Source organism: Periplaneta americana, chromosome 4 (genome assembly GCF_040183065.1).
Source record: "Periplaneta americana isolate PAMFEO1 chromosome 4, P.americana_PAMFEO1_priV1, whole genome shotgun sequence".
Lineage (NCBI taxonomy): Eukaryota > Metazoa > Arthropoda > Insecta > Blattodea > Blattidae > Periplaneta > Periplaneta americana.
The window spans coordinates 202329077-202344527 of record NC_091120.1 but is presented as its reverse complement, the minus strand read 5'-3'; the positions used below and the strand labels follow the sequence as shown (position 1 = coordinate 202344527).

Here is a 15451-nt window from a genome sequence, read left to right as displayed (position 1 = left end):
AGAATAGAGGAAAGGGACCAAAGAGAAGAATAGAGGAAAGGGACCAAAGAGAAGAAGGGGGGAAAGGACCAAAGAGAAGAATAGAGGAAAGGGACCAAAGAGAAGAATAGAGGAAAGGGACCAAAGAGAAGAATAGAGGAAAGGGACCAAAGAGAAGAATAGAGGAAAGAGACCAAAGAGAAGAATAGAGGAAAGAGACCAAAGAGAAGAATAGAGGAAAGAGACCAAAGAGAAGAATAGGGGAAAGAGACCAAAGAGAAGAATAGAGGAAAGGGACCAAAGAGAAGAATAGAGGAAAGGGACCGAAGAGAAGAATAGGGGGAAAGGACCAAAGAGAAAAATAGGGGGAAAGGACCAAAGAAGAATAGGGGGAAAGGACCAAAGAGAAGAATAGGGGGAAAGGACCAAAGAGAATAGGGGGAAAGGACCAAAGAGAAGAATAGGGGAAAGGGACCAAAGAGAAGAATAGAGAAAAGGACCAAAGAGAAGAATAGGGGGAAAGGACCAAAGAGAAGAATAGAGGAAAGGGACCAAAGAGAAGAATAGAGGAAAAGGACCAAAGAGAAGAATAGAGGAAAAGGACCAAAGAGAAGAATAGAGGAAAGGGACCAAAGAGAAGAATAGAGGAAAGGGACCAAAGAGAAGAATAGAGGAAAGGGACCAAAGAGAAGAATAGGGGGAAAGGACCAAAGAGAAGAATAGAGGAAAGAGACCAAAGAGAAGAATAGAGGAAAGAGACCAAAGGGAAGAATAGAGGAAAGAGACCAAAGAGAAGAATAGGGGAAAAGGACCAAAGAGAAGAACAGAGGAAAGAGACCAAAGAGAAGAATAGAGGAAAGGGACCAAAGGGAAGAATAGAGGAAAGGGACCAAAGAGAAGAATAGGGGGAAAGGACCAAAGAGAAGAATAGGGGGAAAGAGACCAAAGAGAAGAATAGGGGGAAAGGACCAAAGAGAAGAATAGGGGAAAAAAGCCAAAGAGAAGAATAGGGGGAAAGGACCAAAGAGAAGAATAGGGGGAAAGGACCAAAGAGAAGAATAGAGGAAAGGGACCAAAGAGAAGAATGGAGGAAAGGGACCAAAGAGAAGAATAGGGGGAAAGGACCAAAGAGAAGAATAGAGGAAAGAGACCAAAGAGAAGAATAGAGGAAAGAGACCAAAGGGAAGAATAGAGGAAAGAGACCAAAGAGAAGAATAGAGGAAAGGGACCAAAGAGAAGAATAGGGGGAAAGGACCAAAGAGAAGAATAGAGGAAAGAGACCAAAGGGAAGAATAGAGGAAAGAGACCAAAGAGAAGAATAGGGGAAAAGGACCAAAGAGAAGAACAGAGGAAAGAGACCAAAGAGAAGAATAGAGGAAAGAGACCAAAGGGAAGAATAGAGGAAAGGGACCAAAGAGAAGAATAGGGGGAAAGGACCAAAGAGAAGAATAGGGGGAAAGAGACCAAAGAGAAGAATAGGGGGAAAGGACCAAAGAGAAGAATAGGGGGAAAAAAGCCAAAGAGAAGAATAGGGGGAAAGGACCAAAGAGAAGAATAGGGGGAAAGGACCAAAGAGAAGAATAGAGGAAAGGGACCAAAGAGAAGAATGGAGGAAAGGGACCAAAGAGAAGAATAGGGGGAAAGGACCAAAGAGAAGAATAGAGGAAAGAGACCAAAGAGAAGAATAGAGGAAAGAGACCAAAGGGAAGAATAGAGGAAAGAGACCAAAGAGAAGAATTGGGGAAAAGGACCAAAGAGAAGAACAGAGGAAAGAGACCAAAGAGAAGAATAGAGGAAAGAGACCAAAGGGAAGAATAGAGGAAAGAGACCAAAGAGAAGAATAGAGGAAAGGGACCAAAGAGAAGAATAGGGGGAAAGGACCAAAGAGAAGAATAGAGGAAAGGGACCAAAGAGAAGAATAGGGGGAAAGGACCAAAGAGAAGAATAGGGGAAAGGGACCAAAGAGAAGAATAGGGGGGAAAGGACCAAAGAGAAGAATAGAGGAAAAGGACCAAAGAGAAGAATAGGGGGAAAGGACCAAAGAGAAGAATAGGGGGAAAGGACCAAAGAGAAGAATAGGGGGAAAGGGACCAAAGAGAAGAATAGAGGAAAGGACCAAAGAGAAGAATAGGGGGAAAGGACCAAAGAGAAGAATAGAGGAAAGGGACCAAAGAGAAGAATAGGGGGAAAGGACCAAAGAGAAGAATAGGGGGAAAGGACCAAAGAGAAGAATAGGGGGAAAGGACCAAAGAGAAGAATAGGGGGAAAGGACCAAAGAGAAGAATAGAGGAAAGGGACCAAAGAGAAGAATAGAGGAAAGGGACCAAAGAGAAGAATAGGGGGAAAGGACCAAAGAGAAGAATAGAGGAAAGAGACCAAAGAGAAGAATAGAGGAAAGAGACCAAAGGGAAGAATAGAGGAAAGAGACCAAAGAGAAGAATAGGGGAAAAGGACCAAAGAGAAGAACAGAGGAAAGAGACCAAAGAGAAGAATAGAGGAAAGAGACCAAAGAGAAGAATAGGGGAAAAGGACCAAAGAGAAGAAATGTCGAAAGCGGTCAATGAGAACAGAAGAAATGCACCAAAGAGAAAAACCAAAGTGACCAAACAGCATGAAATTTTGAGCAGGGGAAGCTAACTCAAGTTGTCTTTCATGCAATATGAGAAAACCTATTACAAAAATACAGTCTTAAAATAAATAGTAGTCAATGTCAAGTCAGCAGTCGAAGATTGGTTGGAACCTCGCAAGTAACACCAATAAGGCATGACCTCAAATTGTACGTAGTAAAATATTATTTCAGTGCTTACACAGTATCTCTAACAAATCGACATGTCTACGTATAACATTAGCTCACTCTCTGTCATACTTACACAAATCACAATATTAAAGGTCAATAGTTACAGTATTAGTATCATTACGTAATTATGCGTCTGTGTTTTGGTTGTGTCCTTCATTGACAGCAAGGGAGTCGGTCATTTGTTATGTAAACCACACTTTTGGTCATAAGTCGGTCTTGATAATAGAATTGTCCTAAAAAAAATCAAGTAAATTGGTGTCAGGAACTGTTATTTCACTCATTATTTATTATATCAGCCACAATGCACTCTAACACTTCAACTGAACACAACTCACGAAAGGGATAACTCGGAAACTAAATTATTTTCAATGTCAAAGCTAGCTTCTTGCGAGCCTTGTGACCAGGATAGTTTAGTTAGAAAGGGATGGAAAATCTGCGGGTTGGGTTACACAGAAGAATGAGTGTAAGAAACCAGCCTGCTTGGAAGCTGGTGTGTGCAGGCTTCTTGTTTACTGCTGCATCACAATATTTAACGCATAAATATAAACTCTATTAAAATTAATAAATAATTTTGATCATAAACTGCAGGTTTATTATGAAATTATTATTAACTGGGGAAGCTGAGCTTTTTAGTTTACATTGACGCTACGCCACTGCCAAACAGAACAGGAGAAAGGGCCCAAAGAGGCCGACAAAGTGAAGTGGGTCAGATGAGGGGACAGATAAGTGATAGGAGATCAAGGTCTGTCATACGGTTAGAGTGGATTAGATAAGAGGATAGATAAGTGACAGGAGGGAGAGGACTGCGAAAAGATTAGAGTTATACATTACTGCTTTTCGCTCAGTTTTAGTAGTTTATACATATTCTCCAGGTGAAATCAAATAGTTCTCAATAAATTTTGTCGAGAAAACGCGCCGCTGACTTTACTCCCAAGGTATTCATTTCTGTTAGAGCTTCACTAAACTCCAGGTCTATAGCCTAGTGCCACCAGAAGCATTAGATCAATGGAGAAAATCTATGACCCGATCGGGAATCGAACCCGTGACCTTCTGGCATACTACAAAACAGTAAATCGCGACGCTATCGCGCGCCCCATCATGAATCATACGGGAGATTAATATAACAAATACAAATTACGCCATGCAGAAATAGAAAACCTAGATCACGTACAAAATAGGAATCTGTAGACTATAGAGTAAATGGTAACGCAGGATGACAAAACGGGAGAGGGGGAAGCAACGGACTGACATTCAAATATGTATTCATTACTTACGGAAAGAACGACTCCAACTACATATTACAGGCACTAAACAACAAATACCCTACTTGAAAACAGTTCATATACGTGACAAGGGTAGAATTATAACCGCCAATGTAAGGACCAGAGAAAAAAAAAACGCCATGGGCTTAAATACAACAGATGTGACATCAACATAAAGCCTAAGCCATTCCACTCACATCAGCAACAGCAATTACTTAACGAACACTAACTTCAAACACCAAAAGGATAGAATTGAAAACATCGCTAATGTAACAAATATAGAAAACAAACCAGCAGTATAATCTATCAGCAAAGTAGGTTACTTACAGGTTTAACCTTTACACTAATTCAGAAACTAACTTTGTACACTATTCTATGATTACCGGTACCTGTTGTCATAAACTGCAATCACACATAAATAATTAAAAACCGGCAATAATATATTACTACAGTAATGACTCACTTCTATTTCAATTTGTCGTGCTCTCTCGTCTAATGCAAGCGACGCTGACGTGTCTGCAACGCAATGCTTGTTACGTACGCAGTACTGCAAAGATAATGAACCCAGGGAATTCTTACAGTCAATGACGTAAAGATCACGTGACTTGCTTGGAAAGGTATAGAGTAGAATTTTTAGGATATTTTATTCGTTCGAAAACGTCTTTACAATTCTTGCTACATAAAAATATAATCATTTTCGTTTTGTAGTAACATTAATGTTCATATTATATGACAAAAATAAATTCAAAGCACAAAACGTATTACACGCTTAATGTAATTTCTCAACGTTGGCAGTATTGTTTCGCAACTAAATCGAATTCAGTCACATCCTAGTTTGTTAACTACATAAAGGTCACTGAACACAGTAAAATACTTTTATTCGTGGTTGCAGCGAATGCTGTGAACATGCAGGTCACTATTTATAGGACTATTTCCTTCGAACACATCCATTTCGTTTTCAGCATTGTGCTAGTAGAGTGTAATCATGCTTAATTTCTTCCCTCTTTGCTTGTTCTCGTAATAGTATTTCTACCTGTCAATAGATGGTGCCAGCAGACTATATTTCGATATTAACATTCCGTGAGTTTTTTTAAAGCGCTTCATGCCTTTGCTGCAGCAAAATGAGGGTCGAAAAAACCCGTAAGTAGATCAACTGACTGCAAAATGGTGGAAATTAATATTGGCTTCTATTACTGCAGTAATAAATTTAACCTTAAAAGAACCGAACACGTTATCTTGTTTCGGCTTCCGTGATAATGACATGGAATTATTATTACTAGCCGATTTTAACAATAATAAATGTTCAAAAAGACCAAAACACGCATTCCGCCATGATGGATCGTGCAGCAAACTCGTAAAGCGAAGTTTTGATTTGCTACAGCAACGGTGAAGCAAATGTAATAAAAGAACGGTCTTGCTGCAGCTCTTTACGTCTTGCAAAAAAAAAAAAAAAAAAAAAAAAAAAAAAAAAAAAAAAAAAAAACCCGCACGGATTCCTTTGACAAAATGCCCAGGTTGCCAAATCTCTGAAGCCAAACCGCCACCTGCGCGGGAGTTTAAAAAATATTAATTGTATTCAGCATTACAGATATTAGCAAATATAGACTGGAATAAAAAGTCACTTTGCTTAATACATAGACCTTATTGATTTCAAAGACAAAGATGGTTTGATCAGAGCATCAGATTGTACATGTAGAAGTATAAAACGCTATCTACATGTTAGAAGCATGGAATTCGAAACTGCTAATTTAGACAGGGCCAGGGCAATTAATTATAATCTTACAGGATTAAACAATTGCTTAGTTTAGATATAAAAGTATTTCTATTACAGATTATTGTATACTATTAAAACCGAAATCACCGTTTGCCACTGGTTGCAACATTAATTAATTTAATCTGACAGGATTAAGGCCATAAGGCCTTCTCTTCCATCCTACCAGATAGCACATATAAATACAAAAAAAGAAATACAAAGACTGATGAAAATAATACATATTACATTAAAGCCCTATAGAGGGTCAACAGAGTCAAAAGAAAACTATAGAACTCTCACCGAGCTAAAAAAAAAAAAAAAAAAAAAAAAAAAAAAAAAAAAAAAAAAAAAAAAAAAAAGGGAGAGATAAACTGATAATGATGATGATAATAATAATAATAATAATAAATACATTACATATTGTCAACATAGTTACAATATTTACTATATGTCATGGGTTAAGGCGAAGTTGCGCAACCTGGCAGTGTTCAACAAGGAATTCCATGAACTAGAATGTGATTTTTTAATTTAAATTTCAATTTTTATATTGTCCGACGTCTCTGACATGGTCAGGGAGAGAGTTCCAGAGGCGTGGAATAGATAATTGCAGACATGTACTTGAAAATCAGACTGATTCACAGGATGTCTTTAATCCCACATTCAGAAAGCATTAATTAATTAAATTGGTGTTATTTTGCTACAAGTAGGCCTAAATATATTGCACATATATTTTCTGTAAGTTCTTAAAATAACGTTAAATGAAACATTTTATTTAGGTCAATGTTAGGGTCATCTTCTACTGAAGGCCTTTTTTCACTTCAGTTCGAAGATGATCCTTCGTAAACTGCACTCAAGGCAATAAAATTTGCTGCAGTAGTAGATCTAATATGACTTCTAAGATTTGTTTCTTGCGCTTTCAATTGTGGATTGTTATTTACTTGAAAGTGTGTTCAGTGAAAATAACCCTTTCACAATGCTAAACATTGATTCGACAGCTTTAGCAAATACAGAATGAATTAGTGTTCTTCGTGAGTGGCAAACCATTATTAATCATTCTTACCTCTTATTTAGGTTCTGGCTGATATGTACATCTATTATCAGGTAATATACCTATCTCACTTGACGATATGTGTCAGAGGAAGAACATCTGCATCTGAAGTCTGACTAGTGTAATATGTAGCAATAGAGGGGGAAAGGAACTGGCCATCCTACCCCATTATCTCCTGGCAGCATTTCTCAAAATATGTTGCTGGGGTTTCGTGAGCTCCATATGGTTTAAAATTTTATTTTATATTTAGTTTTTTATTTTTATTTTATTGGGTTATTTTACGATGCTGTATCAACATTTAGGTTATTTAGCGTCTGGATGAAATGAAGGTGATAATGCCGGTGAAATGAGTCTGGGGTCCAGCACCGAAAGTTACCCAGCATTTTCTCATATTGGGTAGAGGGAAAACCCCGGAAAAAACCTCAACCAGGTAACTTGCCCCGACTGGGAATCGAACCCGGGCCACCTGGTTTCGCGGCCAGACGCGTTGACTGTTACTCCACAGGTGTGGACACATATTTAGCGGATACTATAAAAAAATATATAAAAGTTACAAAAATATGAACCAATAACAGCGTGAAACATCACCGATGATAGTAATAATAATAAAATTATATTATTATTATTATTATTATCATTAAACATTTAAAACGGAAAATAATACTTATTTTCATCACTGGATTCTTTGTGTATGTGTCCACTGAAACAAAATACCACAACAGACAAAATGCAGAAGTATAAATGAGACTACAACTTCCGCCATAAAACCAGATTGCAGACTTACAAACACATTCGTCCCAGTGAACAGAATTATTGAGATACTAGCTTTCACTTGTCTGTTAATTATTAAATACTAATAAAGTATTACAAGGGTTCTGCAGTTACACTTTAGGTTGAAAGGGGTTTCGCGGTGGAAAAAGTTTGAGAAACACTGCCATAGAGGAAAGAGTTTACGGATGTGTACACACGACAACCACAGTCTAGGTCTAAGGTATGTGACAAGTTTATAGAGTTAGTTGACGAGAAAGCTGAGTGACGTGAGGCTGAGGAATGTGAAAATGATTTATTGCATTTCTCTCTCGTGTGTAATATGGAGAGGTATCGAAGTTTCACCCATTATTCAACAGGAAGTATAGAATGAAAAGGATTAGAAATTACTGCTGTAGACTTCCAACGTTAAAAATTTGGGCGAAACTAGCGCTGAGGTAGTTCTGGTGATTTCGAAAGTGAAAATCATTAAATTTATAAGGGATTTTCTTTGTGGTGATGCAGTTCATCGTATATGCATGGATAACAAGAACCTAACCAAATGTAACTTGCCACAGATTCGTATATGCTATGTCTGTAAGTGGAGTACAAGTACCTCAGCGCTAGTGTAGCCAAAATTTGAACTAACTGATAAGTACTGAAGCTTTACATAAAATTGTGAAGCATCAATTAAAAATCTCCAGAAGTCAAATTTGTGTAGTACATACCACATTCCCTCCTTCATCAGTTGTTTCTTCGATGCAGACAATGGCGTCTTCTGCTATGCTATAATAAGGACATGACAATACCGCATCATTATTATATGCTATTGAAAAACATAAGTTACGACAGTTTTTGTTGATAGAAAATAATATAGCTATGCGTACCTTCTACTGTCTGCATCATTGTTGCATCAGAGTCAAAGGGGTTTATATGGCCTGATGCAGCAGTTTGTAAAGTGAAAGAAGCCTTTCGAGGAAGGGGGTCCTCTTTTTATGAGTATTGATGGGTCAACACCTGTTAGCAGATAAACCAAATACAAAGCATGTAAAATTGTACTGCGTTTATGGCATTTGTCCTGTCGAAAACATTTATGAAGTCTGAACATACCTGTTCTGAAGACAGCTACCCTTGCGTTTGCAGTTTTTTTTTATTCTTCCACGCCGCCTTCAGATTTTGTGCCGCATGGTCACACCATCTGTTTTTTTATTTTCTATTACAGAAAAATAAACTTCAACGAGGTCAAATAACTTACGTTTATCAGATGGAAGCCAATTTGGTGCTCTCTTCCACTTATTAAATGCGTTTGCTTTTTGTTCTATTTTTTCCTAGTAATTTTTCTATTAAACCTCCAACATTCAAATCACACACTGCTCGAATAATAGAAAGCTTTAAAATTGCCTCTTGGTCTTGATTATAATACTTCCGGCCGCCGCAAAGAATGAGAAATTCAATAACCAACTAGATTTTGAGAATAAATCTAGGAGTAACTAACGAGATTAAAAATGTGCTGGTGAAACTCAAAATCACTACCCTTAGGTTGGAAGCAGACAGTAAACCTCACTCTTGTTTAACTAATCTCGAGTAAGAAGAGATTTGGTGAAACCGGGCCTATGAAGTCTACTGGTAGAAGTTCCCTTCTGACCCCAACAGACTGCCTGGAATAATATACTGTACAATGTATGAATGTTGTTACATAGTAATCATAAATAGACCCAGCAATATTAGAGGCTATCTGTTGTCGATTACTGTAAAAACTGTTAAAGCCCATTCAATACTTGGGAGTGTGGAGACAGGATTTATTGCAACACAATGAGAAATAATCTATGTTCACATCACCACAACTACAGATTACATAGGCCTATGAGGTTTTACTTCTCTTTTTAGTGCTGTAATAAATATGAGTTTGACATATACAGGGTCCCGCAGAGAAACCTGACGGTTTTTAAATTGAAATAAGAACTACACGGAATGGTTTATATTCAATACTTTATTTTAGAATTACAGTTTAACTCAAAGTATTTACTGTCAATACATTGTTTGAGCCTCAACAATAGAAATAACAACAGTTTCAAAGGATTGCGCATAAGTGCATGGAGTGGGGAGTGGGGTGACTGCGAGAGAGAGAGAGAGAGAGAGAGAGAGAGAGAAGGCGGGACGGGACAGTGGCAGCAGTGACTGACCTTGACCACATGTTTTCACCATTTCAGTCAGAATGGAGCGCTGGTCGGCACAACATCGAGCTTTTGTAGTGGAGACATTTTTTAAAAACAACAGTTCAGTTATTGTGACTCAGCGCGCATTTCACCAGCATTTTGGCATTCATCAAAATGACAGTGTTCCAAGCCGCAATACCATCTTGTTGTGGGTGAGGAACTTTCGGGAAACAGCTTGTGCCACAAAGAAGAAACCACCAGGGAAACAACGTACTGTTCGAACCCCGGAGAATGTTGAACGAGTGCGTCATGCTGTTCTTCGTAGTCCTAGACGTTCGGCAGTGAAACAAGCAAGTGCTCTAGGGATTTCTGATCGCTCTGTACGCAGAATTTTGCATATGAACCTTCACTTTCATCCATACAAAATTGTTACGGTGCAAGAACTCAGTGAGCGGGATAAGAGAACTCGCAGTGTTTGCTGTAATGAACTGCTGACTACTATGAATGACCAGGTTCTAAACCAGCTTCTCATGACAGATGAGGCAAATTTCCACGTTTGTGGCTATGTGAATGCTCACAACTGTCGGTTCTGGGCATCGGACAATCCTCAAGAGATGCATGAACGACCTTTACACAGCGAAAAGGTTGTTGAGTGGTGTGGGGTAGCGTCGTTTGGGATAATTGGTCCCTATTTCTTTGAAGACGGAGAAGGGAGACCAGTAACTGTAACTTCACAGCGTTACATCAACATGCTGCAGACATTTCTTGCACCCGAGTTAAGGCAACGGAGTATTGCAGATGTCACGTGGTTCCAGCAGGATGGAGCAACTGCTCACACCTCAAGAGCGTCGATGGGCGAATTGAGAGAGATGTTTGGAGCTAGAGTGATCTCACACCGAGGGGACGTTCAATGGCCTCCAAGATCCCCCGACCTCAACGCTTGCGATTACTTCCTTTGGGGTTATCTCAAGAGTAGAGTGTACCAGGACCGACCAAGGACAATTCAAGATTTGAAGCGGAACATTAGGACTGAAGTGGCAGCAATTTCTCCAAACGTTTTGCAGCGAGTAATGTGGAGTCTCCCATTGAGGCTCCAAGAATGTGCTGACAATGATGGACACCATCTTCGGAATACAATTTTCAAAAAGTAACGCAGTTTATGAAAATACTCAGAGTTAAACTGTAACTGTTTCTCTGCCGGACTCTGTATTTTCTAACACACAAGATAATGAAATTTGATAGCTGACCACCAATTTCTATCCCACAAACTTCTTATGCTTATGTACAGATAAAGCTAACCACAACTAACGCTACTTTTTTGTGTAGGCCTACAACTAGCATTATCAGTTATATTCCTGCACGATACATTATTATTAGCAGTGTATAACTCTAAATGATCAACAAACAGTTATGGGAATTACATTACGTTACTCATTGCCAATGGTAGAATTAGTTTGGTATCAGTTACTTTAGTTACAATATCCTTCACAACACAACATGCACATAATTGCCTACGTCTGATGTACGTGCTTGCGCACATGAGTTCTGTAACTCCTGGACGATGTAAAGGACTCCGCACAAACGTCACATTTGAACGGACGTTCGTCAGTATGTGAGATCAGATGTTGCTTCAAATATTGCTTTCTGGTAAAAGCTTTGCCACACGTGTCGCATTTGAAAGGCTTCTCTCCCGTGTGCGTACGCAGATGTTCCTTGAACCCTTGCAACACCGAGAAGCTCTTCCCACAAATGTCACACTCAAACGGTCTTTCACCGTTGTGCCTGCGCACGTGGTTGTTGAAGGCGTGCCTGCTCGACAGCGATATCCCGCAGACGTCGCATATGAAGTAGTACTTGCCCGCGTGAGCGTCCATGTGTTTCTTGAGCGTGCCCACACTCCCCAACGCTTTGCCACAGATGCTGCACTTGAAATGCTTCTCGCCGGTGTGGCTTCCCACGTGAATAGACAAGCTGTCCAAGTTCGGCAGACCTTTCCCACAGATCTCACATCTGAACGGCCACTCGTCGGTGTGGATGCGCAGATGGTACTTCAGCCTCTGCGATACGGAGAACGACTCCCCGCACACGTGGCATTTGAACGGCTTCTCGCCCGTGTGTTTCCGTCTGTGTATCTTCACGTAGTGTTTGTAAGTGAAGCCCTTGCCGCAAACGTCGCATTTGAAGGGCTTGGTGTTCATGTGAGTGTGAACATGCTTCTTTAAATGTCCCTTTGACCGAAGAACTTTGTTGCAAAAATCGCACTGAAAAGCTGTTTCGCACTCGGGTTTCTCTTGCAGAACACAACTTTCGGAGTTGCTTAGAAATGCCTTCTCTAGCAATTTCAGATCACAGTGTTGCGATATTTCCTTATTCGAAATATCGTTGTCTCCATTGCTGTCTTGACGTGCCACCTTGACTCTGTACAGAAGTAAAAGTTATGATGTAGTAGTATCAATACACACGGATTACGGGATTTGAGAGACTGTGTCTCCAACTACGAACTAACTGCAACAGCATTTTAATTAAACACTAAATATTTCATTGATTAAAGTTCACGTTAACAGAGAAAATAATGTACTGGCATCGATATGTAGATGACATAATAGTCCTATATAACAACTCAACAAAATACATCCTAAATTAAAGTATACAATAGAAACAGAACATAACCAAGCTAGAAACTTCTTAGACATAACCATAACCAAAACAAATAATAGACAGGAATTCAAAATATACAGGAAACCCACTATAACCATAACACACATACACAATTCATGGAATCATCCCATACAACATAAACACGCAGCTTTCCGTACAATGACACACAGATTAATTAATATACCAATGAACAATGACAACTACACTGAAGAATTAAAAACAATAAAATATATAGCACAAGACAATGGATACAACCCTAACATGATAGACACACTAATAAAAGAGGCAAAACAAAAACAGAACAAACCAACACAAACAGCACGCGAGAATAAATACATAACATTAACATATCACAATACCAATACTCACAAAATTGCAACTTCATTCAGAAAACTAAAATACAAGATAGCATACAAAACAACACAACACAGAAATATCTAAATAATCACATTAAACATTAAAATAAATATAATTCAACTGGAGTTTACAAACTAAAATGCAATAGTTGCCCACATTTTTTACATAGGGCAGACAGGAAGATCCTTTCACACAAGATATAATGAACATATTAAAGCTATAACCAAACCCTACGTCACATCAAATTATGCAGACCACATTATCAACAATAATCATGACTACAATAATATAGAAACAGATATGGAAATTTTACACATCAAACCAAAAAGTTCACAGTTAAACATCTTAGAACAATACGAAATATACAAACATACAATAACATACCCACAACATATACTTAATACACAATTACAGTTCAATACCCACACATTGTTCGACGTCATGATACGTCATAACACACAAACAACCAGCCCCCATCATAAGAGTTACACACCCCTATCCCTCCTACAATCGACAAATGCACATCGCAGAATTCAAGATCACCAGTAGTTCAAGAGACACTGATGAAGACGTAACATCACGTCGAAACAGGCCGTCTGTCGAAGGTATATACCTTTTTTAAAATTTTAACACTTTTCAACGTGTGACTAAGTAATTTTATGTTTTTACTAAATATTTATTGCTAAGATACATCAAGATATCTTTACGAAGATTACAGTAAAATATACTCTCTCTGTTCCAAAATATGGTACAGTAACAAACAAAACAAGTTCGGTTATTGCGCATGAGCATGAAATGTTTTGCAGTGTGGTATTCTGTTCAGTAGAGAAGGAACTATCAGACAGTGCAGTTGTAAATGTTTCTAGTCTTCTGCAGTGCATCAAACTATAATATTTAAATAGTTCATTATGGACGGAAATCAAATGGGCACCTGCTGTAGTGTTCCTGTTGCAGAAAATGTAACACTAACCCAGTCAATTTGGAACAGAACATCTAAAGCAGAACAGTTGTATAAAAACGGGTTATAATTTATTGCAGTTTTTATGTTACTCTCTCAAAACAATGTTTTTTTTTCTTTTATTAATTTGACATCACACAGAATGAAATGTACTTTATGCTCGACCATGCCGAAATGTGGTAATTATACACCTGGTAGCAGTCCTTTAATGCATGTCATTAATGTCATTAAAGTACACCTACTCATTAAAGTTCAGGTTTCCGATTATTCTCGGATATGCAATCGAAAGACAACTAGCGAAACGTCACGCAGGCTGGAAATCCAATAGTGTCGCAGAAGGTTATGTTCTGTTACTATAATAATTAGCGTTAATTGTAAATAATATTCAAATAAATTCAATTTGTCATCTCGTTTTTTCAATGTCGAATTCAATTTCAAGGTTATATCAAGTTTAACGTTTATCTTACTCTCTAGATTATACCAAGGCCGTCGATATTCGTTGCCCGGTAAAAATCAATACTTTCGCGTCTGCGCACATCTCACAATTTACGAGATTGCACAAGGTCAGTTCGCTCCCCAGTCACATATGAATAACATGAATACTTATGAATAATTTCAAGTTAGAAATATGGTCGAGCATAAAAAGTCGTATGAAACTTGCCTATAATGGTAATTAAGACGCTCGTTTCATAAACATCCTCGCGTCTTAATTACTATCATTATAGGCTCGTTGCATAATGTACTATTATTTACTAGTTTTTCTTATTTTAATTTATGAAACAAATAAGTATCTAGAAGATGTATTAAAGTTACATTCTATTGCTGAGAACTTTAACAAATGTATACCATATTTTGGAATGGAATAAATTATGACATCTTTCTATACCATATTTTGGAACAGAGGGAGTACTAGAGTAAGGCCCAGAATAAAGTATACCGAAGTTTGATTTTGATGCACTTGCAGCTCAGTGAGAAAAAATTATTGGCGGCATTGTTAACTGTTACTTCAGTTGTTGTGAAAACAAACATCATCAAAATGGTACTCAGTATCCAAGAAAAAGAATTCCTTGTAGAGCGTTATTTTCGTCCATACATAGTTGGTCGAGGGGACAGAGCTAGTCTGTAAGCGGTACGTGAACTTCATGAAGGGGAGTTTCATAAAGATCCACCATCAAAGTGAACAATATTACTCTTGGTGAGTAAATTCAGGCGAACTGGCTCAATTTTGTGTCAATGCAAAGTAAGAAGTGAGAGGAGGAAAACAGCTACAGACAATGCACATGTGAGTATGGTGTTTCACAAAATTGTGAATTCTCCTAAGAAAAACCAGTGACAATAAAAAAAAAAAATGTTTAGTAATCTTCAGGAGTGTTACAAAACCTGTCTAAGGAATAAGAGAATATTTACAACATGTATACACTACTGGTTGATACAGTGTGTTTCTCAATTAAATTTCACTTTCTTTAGTTTCGGTATACTTTAGATTTATCCTTCAAAGAGGTGGAAAAATTCAAATATCTTGGAGCAACAGTAACAAATATAAATGACACTCGGGAAGAAATTAAACGTAGAATAAATATGGGAAATGCCTGTTATTATTCAGTTGAGAAGCTTTTGTCATCTAGTCTGCTGTCAAAAAATCTGAAAGTTAGAATTTATAAAACAGTTATATTACCGGTTGTTCTGTATGGCTGTGAAACTTGGACTCTCACTTTGAGAGAGGAACAGAGTTTGAG

General features: G+C 38.1%; 2 protein-coding genes across 9 annotated transcripts in view; both read right to left on the bottom strand.

Annotated features, from left to right (window-relative positions):
• Nucleotides 1-8705, bottom strand: part of LOC138698638 (uncharacterized protein C13G5.2-like) — a 37216-nt gene extending 28511 nt beyond the window's left edge. Inside the window, exons 1-2 of one of the 4 annotated variants that reach the window (XM_069824762.1) lie at nucleotides 8474-8705; nucleotides 8315-8372 (exon numbers count right to left, since the gene is read on the bottom strand). Coding sequence is in view for 1 of the 4 variants with exons in the window: in XM_069824760.1 (XP_069680861.1) it covers nucleotides 4428-4437 (10 nt within the window). In the remaining 3 variants the exon portion in view is untranslated. Of the gene's footprint in view, nucleotides 1-4427; nucleotides 4641-8314; nucleotides 8373-8473 lie in introns of those variants that run through there. The other 3 variants (XR_011331918.1, XM_069824761.1, XM_069824760.1) reach the window with 3 other exon arrangements.
• A 2384-nt stretch (nucleotides 8706-11089) lies between these two features.
• LOC138698636 (zinc finger protein OZF-like) overlaps nucleotides 11090-15451 on the bottom strand; it is a 34434-nt gene continuing 30072 nt past the window's right edge. For all 5 annotated transcript variants that reach the window (XM_069824758.1, XM_069824755.1, XM_069824756.1 and 2 more), the window contains one exon: nucleotides 11090-12160. In XM_069824758.1, coding sequence (XP_069680859.1) covers nucleotides 11254-12160 — 907 coding nt within the window. In that variant the 3' untranslated portion in view covers nucleotides 11090-11253. The remainder of the gene's footprint in view (nucleotides 12161-15451) is intronic.